This window comes from Pleurodeles waltl, chromosome 3_1, assembly GCF_031143425.1.
Source record: "Pleurodeles waltl isolate 20211129_DDA chromosome 3_1, aPleWal1.hap1.20221129, whole genome shotgun sequence".
In the NCBI taxonomy this organism is placed as follows: domain Eukaryota; kingdom Metazoa; phylum Chordata; class Amphibia; order Caudata; family Salamandridae; genus Pleurodeles; species Pleurodeles waltl.
Genome location: NC_090440.1, coordinates 792,367,010 through 792,390,560, shown reverse-complemented (window position 1 = coordinate 792,390,560; position 23,551 = coordinate 792,367,010). Strand labels below are relative to the sequence as shown.

At 42.0% G+C, this 23,551-nt stretch overlaps 1 protein-coding gene across 1 annotated transcript in view; it reads right to left on the bottom strand.

The window, feature by feature from the left end:
• Positions 1 to 23,551, bottom strand: part of TMEM41B (transmembrane protein 41B) — an 85,838-nt gene that overhangs the window by 4,859 nt on the left and 57,428 nt on the right. The window contains exons 4-6 of the mRNA XM_069223635.1: positions 21,248 to 21,341; positions 15,905 to 16,009; positions 7,019 to 7,157 (exon numbers count right to left, since the gene is read on the bottom strand). Of these exons, the coding sequence (XP_069079736.1) occupies positions 7,019 to 7,157; positions 15,905 to 16,009; positions 21,248 to 21,341 (338 nt within the window). The remainder of the gene's footprint in view (positions 1 to 7,018; positions 7,158 to 15,904; positions 16,010 to 21,247; positions 21,342 to 23,551) is intronic.

Sequence of the window (23,551 nt, the reverse complement as noted above, 5' to 3'; positions counted from 1 at the left end):
AGTCCTTAGGACGACTTTATTTTTGTGTAGTTGTATAAAAGGTTCTTGTATTGTAAACGCCTGAATTTCGCTTACTCTTCTTAGAGATGTAATGGCGATGAGAAATGCAACCTTCCAGGTTAGGAACTGTATTTCGCAAGAGTGCATGGGTTCAAAAGGTGGACCCATGAGTCTTGTTAAGACAACATTTAAGTTCCATGAAGGAACAGGTGGTGTACTTGGTGGTATAATTCTTTTAAGCCCTTCCATGAATGCTTCAATGACTGGTATCCTATATAGGGAAGTTGAATAGGTAGTCTGCAGGTATGCAGATATTGCCGCAAGGTGTATTTTAATGGAAGAGAAGGCTAGGCTAGATTTTTGTAAGTGAAGCAAGTAACCCACTACATCCTTTGGAGTTGCGTGTATAGGTTGGATCTGATTATGATGGCAGTAGCAGACAAACCTCTTCCATTTACTTGCATAGCAGTGCCTAGTGGACGGCCTTCTGGCTTGCTTTATGACTTCCATATATTCTTGGGTAAGTTGTAAGTGTCCGAATTCTAGGATTTCAGGAGCCAGACTGCTAGATTCAGCGATGCTGGATCTGGATGTCTGATCTGTTGGTTGTGTTGTGTTAACAGATCCGGCCTGTTGGGCAATTTGATGTGGGGTACTACGGATAGGTCTAGCAGTGTTGTGTACCAGGGTTGCCTTGCCCAAGTTGGTGCTATTAAAATGAGTTTGAGTTTGTTTTGACTCAATTTGTTTACCAGATAAGGAAGGAGAGGGAGAGGAGGAAAAGCGTAGGCAAATATCCCTGACCAGTTCATCCATAGGGCATTGCCTTGGGACTGCCTGTGTGGGTATCTGGATGCGAAGTTTTGGCATTTTGCGTTCTCTCTTGTTGCAAACAAGTCTATTTGAGGTGTTCCCCAGAGTCTGAAGTAAGTGTTTAGAACTTGGGGGTGAATTTCCCATTCGTGGACTTGTTGGTGATCTCGAGAGAGATTGTCTGCAAGTTGATTCTGGATACCTGGAATAAACTGCACTATTAGGCGAATGTGGTTGTGAATTGCCCATCGCCATATTTTCTGTGCTAGAAGACTCAACTGCGTTGAGTGTGTCCCCCCCTGTTTGTTTAGATAATACATAGTTGTCATGTTGTCTGTTTTGACAAGAATGTATTTGTGAGTTATAATTGGTTGGAAAGCCTGTAATGCGTGAAAAACTGCTAGCATTTCTAGGTGATTTATATGCAGTTTTGTTTGATGTACGTTCCATTGTCCTTGTATGCTGTGTTGATCGAGGTGTGCTCCCCACCCTGTCATGGAAGCATCTGTTGTTATTACGTATTGTGGCACTGGGTCTTGGAATGGCCGCCCTTTGTTTAAATTTATACTGTTCCACCATAGAAGCGAGAGGTAAGTTTGGCGGTCTATCAACACCAGATCTAGAAGGTGACCCTGTGCTTGTGACCATTGTGATGCTAGGCACTGTTGTAAGGGCCTCATGTGTAGTCTTGCGTCCGGGACAATGGCTATGCATGAAGACATCATGCCTAGGAGTTGTAATATCATCTTTGCTTGTATCGTTTGTGTTGGATACATGCGTTGTATGATCTTGTTGAAATTTTGAATTCTTTGTGGACTTGGAGTGGCTACTCCTTTTGTTGTGTCTATTATGGCTCCCAGGTATTGTTGTACTTTGCACGGCAAAATGTTGGATTTTGCAAAGTTGACGGTGAAACCTAGTTTGTAGAGGGTTTGTATGATTTGATTTGTGTGTTGTAAGCACTTTGTTAGTGAATTGGTTTTGATTAGCCAATCGTCTAGATACGGGAATACAGGTATTTGCTGCCTTCTGATGTGTGCAGCCACTACTGCTAGACATTTTGTAAAGACTCTTGGTGCGGTTGTTAAACCAAAAGGCAATACTTTGAATTGGTAATGTATTCCTTTGAATACGAACCGTAGGTATTTTCTGTGAGATGGATGTATTGGTATATGGAAATACGCATCTTTGAGGTCTAAGGTTGTCATGTAGTCCTGTAGTTTTAGCAATGGTAACACCTCTTGTAGCGTGACCATGTGAAAGTGGTCTGATTTGATGTAGGTGTTTAGTATTCTGAGGTCTAGGATTGGTCTCAGTGTTTTGTCCTTTTTTGGTATTAAGAAGTACAGTGAATAGACTCCTGTGTTTGTTTGTGTGTTTGGTACTAATTTGATTGCATTCTTTTGCAATAGTGCTTGAACTTCTATTTCCAGAAGGTCGGAATGTTGTTTTGACAATTTCTGTGCTTTTGGTGGTATGTTTGGAGGGAATTGTAGGAATTCTATGCAATAACCATGTTGGATAATTGCTAAGACCCAAGTGTCTGTAGTTATTTCCTCCCATGCTTTGTAATAATGACCTATTCTTCCCCCCACTGGTGTTGTGTGGAGGGGGTGAGTGACATCTGAGTCACTGCTTGGCTGTAGGGTTTTGGGGCTTTGAAATTTTCCTCTATTCCTAGGGAATTGCCCTCCTCTGTATTGGCCCCGAAAGCCTCCCCTGTACTGTCCCTGGTAGCTGGACGGTGTTGCCTGCGAGGTGCTGGCTTGTGTGGCCTGACCCCGAAACCCCCCTCTAAAGGGTGTCTTGCGGAAGGTGCTGTAGGTTCCTCTGCTCTGCGGGGAGTAGAGTGCGCCCATGGCTTTAGCAGTGTCAGTGTCTTTTTTAAGTTTTTCGATTGCCGTGTCCACTTCTGGTCCGAACAGTTGTTTTTCGTTGAATGGCATATTGAGCACTGCCTGCTGTATCTCTGGTTTGAACCCAGACGTTCTTAGCCATGCGTGCCTTCTAATGGTCACAGATGTATTAATTGTTCTTGCAGCTGTGTCTGCTGCGTCCATAGAAGATCGTATCTGGTAATTTGATATGTTCTGTCCTTCCTCAACCACCTGCTTTGCCCTTTTTTGAAGTTCCTTGGGTAGATGCTCGATGAGGTGTTGCATCTCATCCCAATGGGCTCTGTCATAGCGCGCAAGTAGTGCTTGAGAGTTAGCGATGCGCCACTGGTTTGCAGCTTGTACTGCGACTCTTTTCCCAGCTGCATCGAACTTGCAGCTCTCTTTATCTGGGGGTGGTGCATCCCCAGATGTGTGGGAGTTGGCTCTCTTCCGAGCTGCTCCCACTACGACGGAATCTGGTGGCAGCTGTGTGGTGATGAAAACAGGGTCTGTAGGAGGTGCTTTATATTTCTTTTCCACCCTTGGCGTTATTGCCCTACTTTTGACCGGCTCCTTGAAGATTTCCTTTGCGTGCCGAAGCATACCTGGCAGCATAGGCAGGCTTTGGTAGGAGCTGTGGGTGGAGGAGAGGGTGTTGAATAAAAAGTCATCCTCGACTTGTTCTGAGTGGAGGTTTACGTTGTGGAATTGTGCTGCTCTAGCCACCACTTGAGAATATGCTGTGCTGTCTTCAGGTGGTGAGGGCTTTGTTGGATATGCCTCCGGACTGTTGTCCGACACTGGGGCGTCATATAAGTCCCAAGCGTCTTGATCCTGGTCACCTTGGCTCATGGTGGTGTGAGCCGGGGAATGTGACGGAGTTTGCGTCAGTGAGACGTTAATTACAGGTGGAGGAGAGGGTGGCGGAGTCACCTTTTTCACCATCTTTGTTTGTGGCGCCTGGTCTGTTTGAAACTCCAGTCTCCTTTTTCTCCTAATAGGGGGAAGGGTACTTATTTTTCCTGTTCCCTGCTGTATGAAAATACGTTTTTGCGTATGGTCCACTTCGGTGGATTGCAGCTCTTCCTCAAACCTATGCTTTCGCATCTGAGAGGACAGTGATTGCTCCTCTGTATAAGAGCCTGGACCTGGGTCGGTTACGGGTTGTTTCGGCACCGAAACCCTGCCTGTATCTTTTTTCGGCTCCGAGGTGGCTTTTTTCTTTTTTAGAGTCGAAACCTCTTGGCGTCGATCTTCGTCGGTGTCGCTGTCTCGGCGTCGAGCCGTTTCTACACCGCTATCTCGGTGTCGTTGCTTCTCTCCAGCACTTTCTCGATCCCGAGAAGGCTGCGTGCCGGTGTCTCGACCGGAGTCGGACGATCTCGGCACTGTGTGGGCCTTTTTCGGTGCCGATGGTCGGTCACCGAGTTTATGGGTGGAGCCATGGCCTGGTGGCAGTGGCGTCCCCTGGGCCTTGTCACTTTTCTTATGTGTTGTTTTCGACGTCTTACTCACGGTTCTTTGATCGTCGAATTCCTCGGAGTCCGATTCGTGGATCGAAAAGGTTTCTTCTTCCTCTTGTTCCTCGAACTCTCAGTGCGCTGTCGGCGTGGACGCCATCTGAAGTCTCCTGGCTCGACGGTCACGGAGTGTCTTTCGGGACCGGAACGCGCGACAGGCTTCGCAAGTCTCCTCACTGTGCTCAGGTGAGAGGCACAGGTTACAGACCAAATGTTGGTCTGTATACGGGTATTTGTTGTGGCATTTGGGACAAAAACGGAACGGGGTCCGTTCCATCGGCGGTGTTAGACACGCGGTCGGGCCGACCAGGCCCCGACGGGGGATCGAAAAGTACCCCGAAGGGCACCGGAGCGCGTCGATCTTCGATGCGGTGTTGAATCTAACTACGCCGATCCCGAACGCAACAATACCGACGAAAATCTTCTGAAATTTACTAACTTTCCGTTCCGAAACTCGGAGCGACAGGAACACGTCCGAACCCGATGGCGGAAAAAAAACAATCGAAGATGGAGTCGACGCCCATGCGCAATGGAGACAGAAGGAGGAGTCACTCGGTCCCGTGACTCGAAAGACTTCTTCGAAGAAAAGCAACTTGTAACACTCCGACCCAACACCAGATGGCGAGCTATGCAGAACATGTGTATCTACAGCGACAGATGCCATCGAACATGACATATCGAACTGACAAACATTATTCTAGAACAGTCGGTTTTTAAACTTTGACTTCTGTGGACCCCAACTTAATCACGAAGCTGTACTCCACTGAATCATTACTGGAATCTCAGGACCCCCAGCCTAAGTAAGCCTTTTCGGTCAACTGAAACGCAAAAACAATACACAAAAAAACAAAAAGAAGACTTCAAAGAAATACACAAATAAACACAAATATTAAAAAAAAGTTAAAAACATTTAATTTTGTGTTGGTACTCTTCTAACTTCAACTGAAGGCAGTCGTCCTCCAAACAATATTCTGTTTGATGCACTTGCACTGCTCCCACCAATCAGAGGATTCTAACTTAATTTCTAGCCCCCAAATTCAAATTCCTAACATTTACAGAAAGTTTAACATTGTTAATTTTGCTTCTTTATTTACATACATTTTATTAACCCATTAATATTAGTTTTCTGAGGAGTCGTAGAGGATCTGAGTATGCTGAGTAGACCCCAGCGGGTCCCCAGACCACAGGGTAAGAACCACTGTTCTAGAATGAACTGAAATACGATATTCACAAGAACTTGAAAAAACAATTGCCGAGCTTACAATTTCTAGCAGCAATTTCAACTAGAGAATGTCATGCTTTAACAGTTGGTGATCTCATTTTCCCTCCTAACCCAACGACTTAAACATCTCCTTGAATTTCACACCAATTAGGTTCACCATACCAGTGCAACAGAAACATCTTGCGAAGTGCACATTGCCATGCATTAGGTAAGTAACCTCACCTTACCCTGCAGCATTGGCATGCATATCCCTAGCAGCAGTTTCTCTAAAAATCTTGGTCTCCGAGGTTCAAATTTGCTGGCATCTGTCAGATTTTTCGACCCCAGAGCTCAATTGCACATGAACAGTAATTTTGTTGGCTATGCTTTCTGATTCTAACAAAGGTTGGAGTGATGCTTAAGCTAGGTGAAAATGTAATTTTAGAATTACCATTTTAAACTAAAAAAAAAAAAACAAACAGTGAAGTAAGGTAGAAATAGGGAGAGGCGATGTGGCCTCAAAAGCATTCATTTTAAAGGTCGTGGTGGGCGGAAAGATTCTGGGCCTCTAATTGCTGGGGCATCTAGCCAGCAGGGTGGAGGTTTCAGCACTGCTGGGTTTAGCAGGCTATGGTGCTAAACCATTTAACAACATTGAAACAATTTTTTCCTGACTGCGAATGTTTGGAAAGAGTAGGTATGTTTTTAATTATGCTGCATAATCCATGCGTGGTTTAATACACTATATGTTACTACAGGTGTATGGAGACAGTCATGAACTTGGATTCATGAGAACTCAAAGCATTCTTATTTTTTTTTATATATATATATATATATATATATATATATATATATATATATATATATATATATAAATGATTACATTTATTAACGGCCATTTGATGCAGTATTGTAATCTTTTGCATACACTGAATTACTAACAAATGTAAAAACTATTTAACATTTTTTAAAGCCTCTGGTCCTAGCTCTACATGCCATCTACAGCACAAATCACATGGTGGGTCTTTGGATTGCAAGACCATTGAAAGTTCCTGTCTCCTCAGGTGAAGCCAGACTCATGGCTTTGCTCTCCTCATGAATTTTGTGGCTTGCCCACCTCTAGGCAAAATGTAAGTTCAACCCACCCGCTGTGGCAAACAGCTGTAATAGAGAACAGGTAGCACTCATGGTTACTAAACATAGCAAGAGTATGATTAAAAGTTTTAGAATAGCATCAAATCTCCAACACTGTCCAGAGAGAAAATATGGACTCAAATTTAGCAGTGAGCCACTGAGATAAATGTCCTAAATGAAATCCTTTCTAATGAGGGACTTTCAATACAGCAATGGATGTTGTAACTAAAATGCGTTTAATAGGTCAGTATGTCCCAATTAATGGTTGCAAAGCGATCCCTCGAACCTAAACCACAGTATAAGGACCTGTCAGCTAGCCATCCAGAGTTCAAAGACTTCCTATTGTTCCTCAAGAACTTCAAGTTTCATTTTGTTTGACATAAAAAAAAATTAAGCAAATGCATAACCTGGCCAGAAGGTGGTATCTCCCTTCGATTTGAAATCATGGTCCTCAAAGTATGAAAATATCTTACCTAGAAACGTTCCCCAGAAAAACACTTTCAATGGAACATTTATTACAGGAGAGGTTATATTGATAAACCAGTTCGGAAGGAAAGGTGTTATCCTCAAAAATATGACGTAGTTAATAAGATGGTCTCTGTGTCTATCAACCTGCAAGAATAAAAAAAACACAGATAATTAGCCATAGTCTGTTGTACCCATAACATAATAATTGGTGAGTGAACAGAAAGTTAAAAATATTGTAGAAATGAATCCTAGTAAAGAGGGCATGGGTGTGTAGGCAGCAAATAACAAAATGTATTTAGAAAACTGGATAGGGAGTACCGTAAGCACAAAGTTTTGTTCTGTAGAAGTGTTCTGTAATAATATATGTACATATTAATATACACCACTCTGTGGTGCAATTATTGGTTAGGATAGAATGTTTAGTTAAAAGTAAAAATTAAAATAAATAAAAAAAAGGCAAGTTATCAGACTGATAAACTATTTTGTCTCCAGAAAGAATATGTATTCTGCTGTTGGCTAGTAAGTGTACACCAAACGAAACCTCCCTCTTCCTCTGGGGCTTTGCTATACACTTGAAGGAATTTAAATGGGCTTCCTTATGCCAGCGCTTTATTGAAACTAAGTTTGGCAAAGCCAATGGGTCAAACTTGGGTTTCTATTAAAATCGCTCAGTGCATTGATGGTGAAGTGACCTTGTAACCAACAAGAGCTCCTGGAACTAAAAGAGGAACAAAATGTTAATATAGAACAACCTACCTAGAAAGGTCCATGTAGTAGCAGCTGCTGACTTTGAAACACTGAGGCTTCAACGCCCTCTAAAGAAACCTATCTTGATTCAGTGAATAACATCTACTATTTCATGCTGTTTGGCAACACAATTATTTGGAAATAGCACCTTAAAAAGGCATTCGGGGAAAAAATAAGTACCACGCAAGTAACCAGAAACAACAGGTTTTACTCCAGAGCACCAAAGCCTATTTACAGACCCATGACCATGTAACTGTCATTTTAATATTTTCTCTTACTAAACAAAAAAGGCCTACCTTCGGCCAGATGAGTGATCAATGTCCATACCCAAACAGATCAACAGGCACAGCTGTTTTCCATGGACAGCTTGCTCCGTTTGCAAGGCCTAACATTAGGCTGGGCCCTGCAGCTAGGCCTTGCAGTCAACACCCCACCCTCTAGGGCCCACCAAGTATGGTCTTCAGATGTGGATAGTTGGCTTTGAATGCCCTAACAGATCAATGGGCATGGCCATCAGCTGTGCGCAAAGTTCTTTGGTGCTGGTCATGGCCTCATACTTGCACTATTCCTCAATGACTAAATGAATGGAAAAGACCAGAGAAAGACCTTCACAGTAAATTCCCTCCAACTACACCACTTGGAAATCTCTCACAGAGGTCAATGGACCTCAGGGTTTATAGCCTGAGCAATAAAACCTGATCTCTCACCTGCCAAGATTCTTGGACTGAGAACCTAAGTCAACATGCTAGAGCTTATCTCCCCAGGGCAAACAGAAAATGGTCAGACTAGGAGACCTTCCTTGACCAGAACCTGGTCGCCACTAACAGTAGGAGAAAAGAAGCACTACCAAGATCCTGAAGTTTAAACAAAGCGCGCTACAGGTATCTTAAATCCAAGCGATAATACAGATACTACGACCCAAGTGATTTCTAGTTAATTAAAGCAACCATGCCCAAAAGTGGGTTTAGAAATAGGGCAATGCTGATATATGAATCAGTTGCACTCAGATGGATGTGCCAAAGTTTAACAACTCCAATCATAGAACCTCACATGATAGGAGGAACCAGTTTCTGTACTGCAGTCCATGAACAGGGCATAGATGAAGTATCTGAGCAGATGCTTACCAAACAGCCAGATGCGGCACATGTCCTTACGTACTACTTGCCCTGTGCAGACTCACCAGGGCCTGCTGACTGGGAGTCACTGCCCAACAACTTAATGAGTATGTCCATGCCTCTCCACAGTTATATCTCCCATGTGAGCAGCGACACTAAAGTCCTGCCCTTCAGCAGGGTGTTACAGATGTGAAACCACCAACCCGAGTGCTTGAGCAGAGTGAGGGACGTGAGACCAATGCACGCAGGGCGCTCATCCAGCCTCCCTCTTCTTAGCAGCTACAATGTAACAGAAAGAAAAGGCTGCTGTGTTGAGTTGTGTGAAAGTGTTGCTGGCACATTGATGTTGCAGTCGATGCAGTCACGGTCTACTGCTAATGGCCGTGGAATTGGCCATGGGCACTCCTGCCCTCCCTGAAAACCTATCTATTGAGAGTAGTCAAGCCATTTTGACATTACTTCCACCCTTTCGATGTAGCCGCCTAGTCTGGTTTACGAATTGCAAAGCTTTGGCCGGCTGCAACCACTGTGCTGGGGAACCCACAGACGGCTGCTATCACCAGCTGGCCGGACAGCCAGTGGAGTTATGGTGGTCATGGGAGAGAAGGCTGGACTTGGTTGACCGTGGGTATGGAATTAGGTGGCATGCCAAGGGTTACCGCACTCTTTCGAAGGTGAAAAGTTAGCATTGGTGCAGGCCTGCCCTCTAAACCAAAGACGCATTTGATAAATAGAGTAGCAAATTATTTAAAAAAATGGTTCAATATTTCTTCACAAGTCTTTGGATGTAAAACCATTAGGCCTAATACCACATCAGGCCAACTACTACATCTCTGAAGTGTAACATGAGAAATGCCAGGCTGACTAACCCTTCTAGTCACGCAATCAATAAGACAGTGACTTCAGAAACACACCAGGCACCTTCTGAGGAAAATAGATTGCTTGGTTCACTGCAGTGCAGTCCCCAGCTTACCACACAAGTGGACGATGTGAATTACATTCTAGCTTGTATATTCTTGCCTTAACGTAAATGTGCTTAGAGATTAACTAATGGAGAAGATGTGTTTCAAATCGAAGAGGGTGATCTAGTTATGGTGTATACTTGACTTTCCCTTTGTAGCATCGCTTGTTACCACCACTGGTCTCCTAAATAGTACTTTAAATGGCCTCATTAACACAAGTCCATTGCTGAGTGGTCTGGACTCCAGCAAAAATCATACAATCCCAGAAATACATAGGCTCAATCCATATTCTCAATTATGAGAACAATGTGCAGGACCATGGACATAGTTACTGGGAGCCTGGTTACACAGACAGCAAAGTTAGATGCCCAAACAGCAGCAGTGAAGGAGATATCAACATACATTGCTGCCACTGAAAAACAGAATGGAGGTGATGGAGGAGGCAGTGAGGGAATCACAGAAAAATCAGCCCACTTTTTCTGAAACTGCAACTGGTCAGCAATCCTAGCCAACCTGGAAGTTCCAGAGGTTATACTGTCAATACAGACAGACTGCAAGAGATGTTTTAAAGCGGAAAAATCATTTTCATATAAATTAGCAACCAGCAAAAATGGTAAACATGAATCGGATATTATCCCCAACTCTGAATCCTTTCTAGAATGCAATCATGGACAACTAAAGGCAAACTTGGAGAAAGATGCTAATGCAACGAATAGGGAGCCTACCATCAGATACACTGTAGCCAAAAAAAAAAAAAAAAAAAACTTGCACAAGTGACAGCTATACAAAAGATACAAAAAAGACCACAGGAAGTGCCAGCCCAAGATTGTCTCCCCATATAAATTAGATTGGGCTATTGTATCTCATCTTGCAGAAGGGCCTGCAGGGGAATTGAAGTGTAACTGCCTGTAATATTGACCCAAGAGAAAACATCTTTGTGATCACAAACCCTGGAGAATATACTGGCTTAAAAGACACCAAGAGCAAAGAATTACTTTCTTTGCTGATCCCACTAACTCAATCAAGCAGCTCTCATTAGTGGCCCCTTAAGAACAGGGTGAGGGCAAAGTGCATGCATTGTTACATTGGCTACTCCATCTGTGATTTATTCTGTGCCACTGGCAATCCCCAGAAAAAAATGGTTCAAATAGTATCCTTCTTAACATTTCCCCCTTCAATACGATGACAGAAACCCATAACAAATGCTAAATCATCACAAACCACTACGCACATGGGTATCATGTAAAAGACATCAGAAAGCTGAACACTTCCAGCAAATTAAATTTATCTAGCCAATGAACTTCAGCTCAGGGACTCTGAGTTGTTAGATGGTAGATGGCCTTCAGATACATAGGAGAATGGAATTTTCATTAATACAAGGAAGGAAGATTTGAGCTTTGAACAAGCCCAGGATTACTCTTGAAGAAGATGATGTAGTTTTGAAAATGTTGGTAAACCGGACAAAGATGGAGCATTCCCGGGAAATCTCAGAGTCTAGGACAAAGAGGTAACCCATACCATACTCTTCATTCCACTGTATTGCTCTAGGGTCCCGCATGACACCTTACCTGGGCAGGATCACGTCTCATTGAAAGATTTATTTTATCTGCGATCCCTGGGACTTACAGCTGGTGAAGCCAGAGAGCACACTGAGATGTTACAGACAAATCAGAATTTGGCAGACACAATTCTGAGCCATCCATCATGATACACTAGGAAACTAGGAAATAACAATCCATGGAGGAAGGTACAAGCCTTATCCAAGGAAGGATCCTAGGTGACTTGGAAGAAGCAAACCAAAATTACAGAACGCACATTCAAACTGCCTACAGATCAGCTGCTGGTCCAACTACAGACTATTTAGAATACGGAGATCAACAAAACTTGAAAAAATAAAAAAACGAATTTACCAATGTAACAGGAAGGAAGAATCATTACAATAAGGAAATCCTAAAATTACTACCCCTCTACTAATAAAAAAGTGACAATTGTGGTGGCTATCTGCATAACTACGTGGGCAACCAAAATGACAACCATAGGATATATTTTTTCTTGAACCGGGCCTTGAGCTTCACACAATACTATGATGATAGCCAAAAAAGACAATAAAGATTATCCTACTTTTACAAAATGTCACTACATAGATGGTTTTCAAGAAACCTCAGATGTGGAAGAAGTTGAGCTGGATGGATATACTACACTTAGCATCCCAGCGACCAAAGCAGAAAAAGGGAGGATTAACCATTTGAGTCTCAACATGCCTCTTAATTACTTACATCACAATTAAGCGCAAATATCATTAACAACATATAACACCTAGGGCTAATTGGCAAGACATGGTCGCTCAATATTTTCAAAGTTCAAATTCCACTAGGGAATATCAATTCCAGGATGGCTCTGCTATATGACAGAACTGCATCTAGATCAAAGACGAATACCGAAAGGAAAGATAAAATTAGACTAAAACTTGTCTGTGGCAATTTTATCATCAACCATATCCCATGATGCTGGATCAAGAGGTTCTCAATGAGGAGTCAACACGGGGCATCTCTTTTATTTGACCTCATGAAAAAGAAGCCAGGCCAAAAACTAAGTAGATTGATACAGCCAGCGCCCTGCATACACTTGATGGTCGCACCCAATCTGATACACCAGTGGAGTAATACTTCATGTTGTGTAAATCTAATAGACTATATTTTGCTAATCTAGAGTCATGGCTCCTTGTCATTGATATGAGTGTTTTATGATGAGTCAAAAGTGACTATGACCTGCCAACTGCAAAACTGCACCTGCGTGATAATTGTGTACCCCCAAAATAGACTGTCGCTTATAGCTCAACAACCTAGCCATTAGGCCAAATCAGAAGAAACTCAGTGGAGAACATAAATCCCATGAACAAAGCGTCTGTGAGGCTAGTGAAATCTAGAAACAAAAATACCAAGGGCTAATTATGGACGTTACATTTGATAAAGGAACAATAAGGGCCAAGAGACACAACAAGTTCAATTTCAACCAACAGTATCAAACAGTGTGCTTCAACCAGACCACCAAACCATGGGTGACCCTCATTTAGTGATTTCATGATGAATGCTTAAAGCCTGAGCAGACACTAAAAAAGGCTCTTTTATCTAGGGTTTGTGGGGTTGCAGTGCAGGGAGGGGTGCAGGAGGGAAGAACTTCTTAAATATTCAAGACAAGCTTGCAAACCCCTAATCAAGTACAAAAAGGAGCAGCTAAAGTATAAAGCCTGGGTGATGCTTCAAATTAGGGGAAAAAAGGTAATTTGGGGAATTGGTCAGAAGGGGTTGCGAGGAACCTCCAGTTAATCTGGAGACAGGAATCAACCAGCCAATTGATTTAAATATTTCTACTTGTTGTACCAGAAAGCATTGAACTGCAGGATAGCAGTGGAAGGCTTCCCGGAAAAGCATGGCACAAATGACAGCTTCATTGCAATGGCAGCCAAGATTCTAGCACCAGAGGTAATCGCTAAATCGACTCTTGAGTTCACAGAGAACGATGTCTGTAAGGCAATAACTAGTCAATGACTAACTGCAGGCTAACAGTGGAAGGCATCCTGGAAAAGCATGGCACAATGACTACTTCACTGCGGTGTCAGCCAAGATTCTAGCAACAGAGGTTATCCCTAAATGGACTCTTGAGTTCACAGAGAAAGATGCCTGTAAAGCAATAATTAGTCAAAGAATACTGAAAGTGCCAGGACCTGACAGAATCCCTACAGATGTCTTCTGCAATAACGTATTACTCTAGGTACCTCTCCCTAAGATACCATACAATTTCATCTGTCAGCAAGAAGAAGTTCCATCATCCTGGAAAAGGCCCTCTAACGGACCCTGCAAGCTATTGCCCAATTTCCTTGCAAGAAGGTACTGAAAAATCAGTGTTAAACCGCTCTTAACCCACATTCAAAATCAGGTTGAAGATAATATGATTCTATCCCATCTTCAAGCAGGTTTCAGGAACGGAGCAGGGACGACAGACCAAGTAATGAGATTACGATTTGTACTCTAAGTATACAGCAACTAAAAAAAGAAATAAAAAACCCACTTCTGTATATGGTCTTGATGATAGATCCAAAAACTGCTTTTGATTGGACAGAATGGGTTGTATTAAAAGAAAAAGGTTTGTCAGAAAATCTCCTAGATGCTCACAAGAACTATACTGGAAAAACACAGCCAACGTGAGAGATGGTCGAAGATGGGAATGTATATCTGAATTTAATACTAGAATTGGTCAGGCAAAGTTGTGTAACAGCCCCAACTTTATTTAACCTATTTACAAAGTCAGCAAATAACTAATAGACTTGAATTTGGATGTGCAAGTGATGGGAGAAGATATGTTACCTTTACTACTTTTCGCCAATGACGGGATATTGCTGGCACGTACTTAGCTGGTAATCTACCACCTGTTAAAAGGGTTCAAAACATATCGCAGCTGTAATGAAAATACTAAATTTGTGATACTGAACTAAAGGAAACAACTTTAAATAATTAGGAATTTGCATCGATGACAAACTGACCTGGGCAGAACAAATCTTGATGAAAGAGTAATTATGAGTCAGAATATAGGAGCTGTCCTACGCTTTTCTAACAGATATGGCAAAAGATCAATAGAGCCAGTTCTCCAAATGTGGTTGCTGGCATTTATAGAGGCATTACTGGTAAGTGACCCTGGCCACGTTTTATAAAAACAGAGAGCAGTTTCATATCACGGTATTTGAGTGTTAAAGCCCCAAGCTTGCATGAAACTTGCATACAGACTGTCTAATCCTGAAGCCAAAAAGGAGTCGGTACCACAGATTTAGACAGGGAATTCTCCAGTTCTGGCCTATACTAAAAGGTGGACTATCAACATGTCCTGCTCGGGTTTTAGCAATTGTGCATCCTGAGGGCTAAGAGCCAGTGCTACATTTTATGTTTCTATGTGCCACTTCCTTGCAGGGAAGGAGACAGTTTCTTTGTCCACTCTTTAAAACATACAGCATATAGCACTGGGGGGGTTTTGGGAGGGGGTGCATTAAAGCTATGCTACTGAACGGACAACTTCTGTTTGGCTTGGGAACTGGTTCTCCTTAAGGTTCTAACCACTAATCATTAACTTATTATAATCATGTTGTTTTTATATATTAATACTCAATTTGATTTGCTTTAGGGATTTTGGATCTATCCAGTCAAGATAAAATTATTTTGAATGTCTCTTTCAGAATTTCTTTTTAAACCTAACTTTCAAATGCTATGTCTCACTTGCATTGCTTGTTTTACCTGAAACAAATAAATGTGACTTGACATTGCTTGTAAGGTTTTGTTGTGGCAACATTAAAGCATAAGCCAAATACCAATGGCAAACACTTAGGCAATTCAGCCACAGAACAATGTTTGGAGATATGACAAAAGCACATAAAACCAATGTAACTTTTTAATCTAGTGCTTAATACAAGCAGATGGCCCTTTTTATAAGTACTCTGTTTTGCAGACAAGGAATGAAAGTCAACCAGATTGTTTTTTCCCATCAGCATGCAAGAAAGGCAAGCGGAGAATAGTACTCTTGCCTCCGTGCTCCAAAGTGGCCTACCCAGAGAAAAAAACACTGTAGCACAGAAGATTACATAAGACTTCGGCAAGAAACTCAAAACATAGGGTGCTTTTGGTTTCTGTGGTCACTTCTCAGTCGTGTGAAATAGGAAAAAGGAGTATAGCAATACTGTGCAGCATGATGCAATGGCACTTGCAAGACAAAGCAACGGATGCAGAGATATGACTTCATTTGGTGGAAAAACACGGAATTAAAAACGTTAAATGTCTGGAGGTTTAGCATTAATATGTTCAAGTTCTATTTGCCTATGCAATAAGCAATGCCGTTCTATCATGTAACTTGGGAATTAACAAATGAAAATTACTAAAGTGCTCTTCTCATTTGCAAAGCCAGTAAGCATCCCAAACTGCTATAATACTCATCAACAAATGGAAGAACACTTTCACATTGACAAATACATCATCACCACTGAATACAAGAAAAAACACAGGTTATTATTATTTTTGAATATTACCTGTTGTGACCATTTCATTGCTCTTTCTGTAAAATATTTGTACACTACTGGTCTTCCAACCAAATATGAAAGCATGTAACAAAACGAAGCTCCTAGCCCTGAGCACTGCAAATACAAAAGGAGACAAGATTAGAAATAGCTGGAAAAAGAATACAAACTGTCACAAATAGACCTGCAGTCTACATTTTCTAGAAGCAGCTGCCGAGAAGCACAAATATATTAAAAACCTCTTTCAATTATTTGAGGAATTGGAAACATGTTATTTTCTGTTTGTAAAACCTATTGTTACACAATTTTCTTGAACAGGGATAATCAACTAAAAGTAATTTCTTAGATGTCCCCAACTTCTAGTGGTTTTGCTTTCCCACAAGCATGAAGCATGCCACAAGTCTGTGGAGGAGTGTTTGACACCCTTTACACTGAACTATTTACGCATTCACCAATGAACCCTAGGAAGGGCCACTAGTAGAGTGACAGAAGAAGGGTAGTATTTGTTGAATAATCGGAGGGTCACTACCGCCTCTATAAAGTGTCCTACCTCTCTCTTCCTCTTATTTGGCAAGAATTATGAGATGGTGAACGTCAGAAATATCTCGGTTTTGAGTAGACAATCGGAGAATGAAGAATGGAACTGTCTGCTCAAGTGAAACAATACATGCCTGGAAATTGGTCACCTTGGCTTATTAAGAACATGTCACTTTATGTTAGTCCTGGTGGGAATTCTCACAAAAATGTCATGGGAGGGGTAGCAATATTCACAATATGTTTTCACCACTCAAACTCCAGAAGCCTACTCAACTAGAAACAAAGAATTGCCTACCAAACGCGTGTTCCTTGAAAGATTCTTCAAGATTACTTAAATCAGTGATCTTCAAATTGCCTTAGTCCTCACCTCCTTTGTGTAAACACAAGCTTGGTCGCCCCTACATGCTTGCTCCCTTTTATCCTCCTCACTCATTCGCCCTCATAACTCCCAAGCCATCCACAAGTGGCATGCACTACGCAAATGTTGCATGATTAACAGTAAATATTTGCTCTGTGCCAAACATGATCAATGTTTAGAAGCCATCACAAAATGGAATGTCACTACCGATGGGCATAGCCACACATATGTAACATAGTTGGCTGTGCTATTGGACTGAAGGTGAATCTGAATATTGAGGACCAACAAGACAGAAACATACCTGTAGCGGTCTGTTATCCCATAAAGGTTGTCCAGTCCCTTTTGTGGCCAGATCACAAATTATCAGAATGTAGTAGGTCTCAGTTTGTCATGGCAAAATGACCAAAAACTAAAGTCATGGCCTGGAATAAGGCCCAAAGGTCTAACCAGTAGTTGAGATTTCTTGAAACACACCATCCATCACTTTTTGCTTTTCTAAGTAACTGAGATACTGGGCAGCCCCGGCATATTAGAGAAACCACCCTGAACATATGCTAATCAGCTTTGGCCAGTTTTACCTGCACCACAGGTACTCAGAGCAGACTAGGGCATACTGCAGGTGGACACCTGCAACACTGAGCATATTTGTGAATTAACACAGGGACATTAAGTATCGTTGAAACTCGGAATCCAGGGTGACACATAATACAATGGGCATTGCAGGCCATTTTGCACAGCCAATGTTGGCACATCTGAGAAGCAGCCCTTGCACATTGACCATTACTGACCTTTTGGATGCAGTAAGAAGGTGGCATCAGGCAGGAAGAGTGGGCCAAAGCAATACAAGAAAAGTATTGTGGGTTGATTTAAATAAATGTTTGGATATTGTTGTTCAGAGTGATATATGGGCAGAGTGCAAGATTGCTGTTCAATGGCCAGATGCAGAACCAGCCAGAGATCCGGTCACAAATGTGCCTTCACCTGTGGTAATGACCAAGTATAATGAAGTGATAACATTTTTTGAAAGGTAGAGTTCCACCTAAGGATGTAAATGATTTGAAATTGAATTGAATGCAGCAGGAAGTTAAGGAAACTGTTCACAAATTCTATGAAAGGTTGATGAAAGCATTTCAGCAGCATAGAGGACACTCACATCTTGACCCGACACATAAGGGATTCTTCATTACTCAGTTTGTGCTTGATTTAAGACTTGAGATTTGTCAGAACATACAACAGAATGTGATTTGTTGGCTGGTAAAGTCTTTTATGGGATGTTGAGTATGCACAGTATTGTAGTGAAGAGTAGGAACACAAAATTAAGGAGAGGTTTATGTTGGCTCAGATTACATCTCTGCAATGCAGATTTTAGAATCAGCTGTTAGCTGGAAATGGTGGTGCAGTTCCGAATGCAAATAGGTTGTTTTTGAACAGGAGTGCAGGGTGTACAGCGAGGAATGATGGTGTCTCAAGGAAGAAGACTCGGTCCTCCCACTGACCTGAGTACAGTAATGTTGTGATGCTGAAGAAAATGACACCTTGTCATTTGTGTAACAGGGCGGGGCATTGAAAATGCAAGTATAGGCTCAATCCACATAGAACTGTCAATAATCAGATGCAGGGAGTAAATTAAATGCAGATGCCAAATGTTTCTATGCCACAGATGCAAGTACCAATGCAAAATCAAACTCAAATGGCACCCATGCCACAAGCACCTGTGATTCAGTCAAATATAAACAATGCAAGACTGAATCAAAACCCGTTGCTAAACATGAGTCTAACGTGATGCAGGTTTAAAATCAAAATGCAGTCTAGCAGTTTCCCATGTTTGATAACATTAAGATGTTAGATTCAGGCATGTTACAATAATGGTGCCTGAGAGGAGAGGTAGACTGCGTGCTTGCTGCAGTCTTAAAGGTAGACCAGAGTGGACCATTTGTGGAATGTGAGGTAAATGGCCACCAAGTGCCATTTCTGATTGACACAGGAGCTATCCGATCCACTGTGAGAACAGCGAAAGTACTAGACCTACCCCTCTCGGGAAAAGAGATCCATGTTGTGGGAGTTACAAATAAACAGATAGCTAATCAAATTTGGAAAGAAGTCCCTGTACAAATGGGATCATTTGAAGAGAATCATCCATTTGTGGTATGTAAGTCAAATACTGTTAACCTTTTATGAGAGATTTATTGTGCAAGTTAAATTGTACTATCTATTGCACGCCGCAAGGAGTCGAACTCCAGACACATGATTAGGATGTGGATTCTAAAATTTCCCAACAAGAGACAGAAGGGCTCCATCAAACGTTAACAACAAAACATTTGCCTGCAGATTTAAAGGAAACAGTTAATACAGAAGTGTGGGATTTCACAGGAAAGGATATTGGATTCATCAAAAGAATTGAACCAGTCAGAATAAACGTAAATCCCAATGCAGTTTTTCCCAGAACACGGATATGCTAGAGAAGGGCATTCTGAGATAAATAATTGGTAGCCCATTGCAACTCACCAATTATGGGATTGTGAAAGCCTAATGGAAAATTTAGAACTGAGCACGATTGGAGAAAGGTGAATGATAGCATAATCCAATGTTGTCTTGTGGTACCGAATCGAGCCACCATACTTTTATCAAATTCCATGTATAGCTGAATGGTTTACTGCGATTGATCTCTGCCAGGCTTTCTTCCATTGCATGAAGACAGTCTATACTTGTGCTCTGAGAGGAAATATTAGCATGGTGTCATGTCCCACAGGGGTACATTAAGTACATTACCTTACCTTACGTAAAGAGCACCTCAGTATTGAGTGACAAAGTGTATGAGGAATATGAGAGACAGAAAGAAAGTGAAAATCTATAAGGGACGAGAAAAAATACTGAAGAAGAAGATGAAAGTGAACTCTGACAATAAATGTGGATTGGATTTTTTCTGATGGTTCCAAACCATCAGATGGGGGAAACTGCTACAGATTTCATTAAAAATAAAATTCTCTAAATGAATTACACATATGAGTGAAATCTAGGCCTAACCAAAAGGTGCATTTTGAAAAGTGCACTTTCCTTTCTTAACTCTGCATGACCCGCATTTGCTTGACTTGCTAGATTTGCTAACGTTGACAAATTCCAAACAGCATGTACTCAGTAGAACAATTTCTACCAAAACTTTTGCTTGGCATTTGCATGATGCAGTGTTCCTATGCTAACAAAGAAAGCTATATTATTTTATTATTTTTAACTGCTTGACCTGCATTGGAATGTCGAAACTTGCTATACTAACCTGAAACTTGCTTCTTAATGAATAGGCTTTAGTGTGGAGATGTATGAGAATCGAAATGACGGAAGTTATTTGTACATAAAACTTACATGGATGTAATTTCTTTCTGAGATCGGGATGGCTGTGAAAATGTCTGTGTAGCAGTATATGAAAAACGTTTACTAAATGTACCTTATATTAAAACTGCCTTAGTGAGAAATTACCATTTTTATGGAAACTGTTCCTGTTTCGCGCTCTTCTTGACTGTTCATTGGATGATTAAATAACTGAGCTGAAACATTTGTAATAAATTGTTCTCATTGTAATTCGATTTTAAAAAGCGCCCCAGGGAAAGAACAGATAGCACAGCATAGTGCATACACATAGGTGGACTCCCTCACTCTTAGCTTTCGGAGTTCATACAGACATTTGCTCTCTGTTAGACTATTGGAGTTTTTTGGTCACTTCGCGGACTCAGTCCAGACCTAGTGCTAAGGAGAACCACAACATAACTGTAGGTGCTATAGGATGATAAAACTTTCTAGCTTTCTGAGCTGAAGCAGCATTTTAAAGAATTACTGGGAAATAACAATCCTCAGAAATGTTACTTATGCCAAGTGTTTGGTAACCCTGTTTAATGTGACTATTCAGACTAAATCAACAGCAAACAAAAAATATAGCAGTCTGTACTGTCACGTCCAACTATGATATGAACCAACTGTAGACATCATCGGATTATGCTGAAGAGATTCTGCAACACAAAGCCTCCTGTGTATAAAGTGTAACGGATGGTTGTGTGGTTAAGAGACATTTTGGTATAGTTTTATGGTGTATAGAATGGGGTCAGTCAGTGTGTTGTATCTATGGTGTAATGCACCCTTTTCCCCCAAATACACCACATTATAAGGATAGGGAAATTGAACATATTGGATATGTTGACACTTTTTTTGTTTTGCATTTTAGTGGGAGGTTTATTTATGTTGACCCTTCTGTGGCCTGGTCACTAGCATTATAAAATATTTGTCATGTTATTCAAAGTCTCAATAACAAATTACTGCCTTTCTCATTCTGTTACCTACTTAAGCACAGACAGCATATTAATGACGCCATTTATCACATTATACTCATGTAAAATAAAGCATTTTAATCTCTGAAGCAGAAAAACAAATGTTCCAAAAACCTCAAAATTTAGGACTCTGCTAGATATACTTACCAAACAGACCAGAAACAAAGCCAGTGGGAATGGATAAAGGAAACCAGAGAGGATACTGAGGAATATGGAGCCAGGAATAGCAAACGTTTGGAGGCTATGCACTGGCCAGTTAAGGATGATGACTTTTTGCACACAATTTACAAACCAATTACTCATTTAATTTGTAGTATGTAGTTCTTAATCATAAACTATAATAAAGACAGTGACCAGGATAAAATGTTTTCCTGTAAACAGCCATAGTATATTGGTTAACATAAACATATCACAAAAGGTAAACTGAAGCCAGTGACAAAATATCAGCTTCATATTCATTAAGGACCTGCTACCTCAGTATTTGCGAACCTTCCTCAATGTTTGCTTACCAGGTGGAAACAGAATTCAAATAAAATAAATAGTTATGGAGAGAAGCATCCTTAATCCAGTCTTCATCTTTGCTCAGGCTAGCTGAATAAGCTGTAGTCCTTTGTGTGGGAGAAAGCAGACTGAAGGAGCAGGACAGTGTTAAGGAGCTAGGGTGAGGCTAATGGGAAAAGGGAGATCAATGGAGGGTGACCATAGAACCAAAGGGAAAGAGTTGAGAAAACTGCAGGGAATGTGACAAAATGAGTGATAAAAAGGGGAAGAGGTGGAAAGTACACTGTGTGTATGTAAGGTGCTAAATTATTTTGCTACTAAATTCCCAATAATATCAAGGATTAGCAGTCTTGAGAAGATCTACTGTTACGCATCATCTTAGAGCAGGTAAATCATAGACAAATAGGAAACAAGATCAAAGGCACATGACACATGCATGTCTCCACTTTTAATTTGTTCCCTTCTCGACTTAAGACTCAGGTAAAAGAGCGTCATCATTTGAAACTATACAATGAATGTAGGAAGTTGGCTCTGTATATACTATTTCAAAGTAAGAAATTGTGTGCACAGAGTCCAAGGGTTCCCCTTAGAGGTAAGATAGTGGCAAAATTAGATAATTCTAATGCTCTATTTTGTGGGAGTGTGGTCGAGCAGTAGGCTTATCAGAGGGTAGTGTTAAGCATTTGTTGTACACACACACAGGCAATAAATGAGGAACACACACCCAAAGACTTACTCCAGGCCAATAGGTTTTTACATAGAAAAATATATTTTCTTAGTTTATTTTAAGAAACACAGGTTCAAGATTTGAAGTAAATACATAAAATGCACGGTACTCCATACGGGTAATTTAGGAACTTTGAATTAGAGCAATATCATATACAGTATTTGTTAAAATGGCAATAAGCTATTTTAAAAGTGGACACAGTGCAACAACCAACAGTTCCTGGGGGAGGTAAGTAAAGGTTAGATTGTGAGGTAAGTAAGACACTTACAAGTCTCAGTTCCTGGGCAAGGCAGCCCACCATTGGGGGTTCAGGGCAATCCCAAAGTTACCACACCAGCAGCTCAGGGCTGGTCAGGTGCAGAGGTCAAAGAGGTGCCCAAAACACGTAGGCGCCTATGGAGAACAGGGGTGCTCCGGTTCCAGTCTGCCAGCAGGTAAGTACGCGCTTCCTCAGGGGCAGACCAGGGAGGGGTTTGTAGAGCACTGGGGGAGGGGGGGTGGGGAGACACAAGTCAGCACACAAAATACACCCTCAGCGGCACAGGGGCGGCGGCTGCAGTGTGCAAAGCAGGCGTCGGGTTTTAGACAGGAAACAATGGAGGGACCCAGGGGTCACTCTAGTGGTGCAGGCAGGCACGGGGAGGGACTTCTCGGGACAGCCACCACCTTGGCTCAGCAGAGGGTCTCCTGGGGGGTCACTGCTGAACTGAAGTTTGGTTCCTTCTGATCCTGGGGGCTGCGGGTGCAGTGCTTTGTCCAGGCGTCAGGTCCCTTGTTACAGGCAATCGCGGTCAGGGTGAGCCTCTGGGTTCTCTCTGCAGGCGTCGCTGTGAGGGTCCAGGGGGGTCGTCTCGGGCTTCTCACGGGGTCCCAGTCGCCGGGGAGTCCTCCCCGTGGTGTTGGTTCTCTGGATCTTGAGCCGGGGGCATCGGGTGCAGAGTGTGAAGTCTCACGCTTCCGGCAGGAAGAGTGAGTTCTTTGGAAGTTGCTTCTTTGTTGCAAAGATGTTGCTGTTTATGAGCAGACCCGCCGCTCACAGGAGTTTCTTGGTCCTGGGGGCCAGGGCAGTCCTCTGAGGCTTCAGAGGTCGCTGGTCCCTGTTGGATGCATCGCTGGTTGCAGATTTTCGAGTCAGTAGACAGGCCGGTAGGGCTGGGGCCAAAGCAGTTGTCATCGTCCGTCGTCTCTGCAGGCTTGTAGGTCAGCAGTCCTTCTTTGGTTCA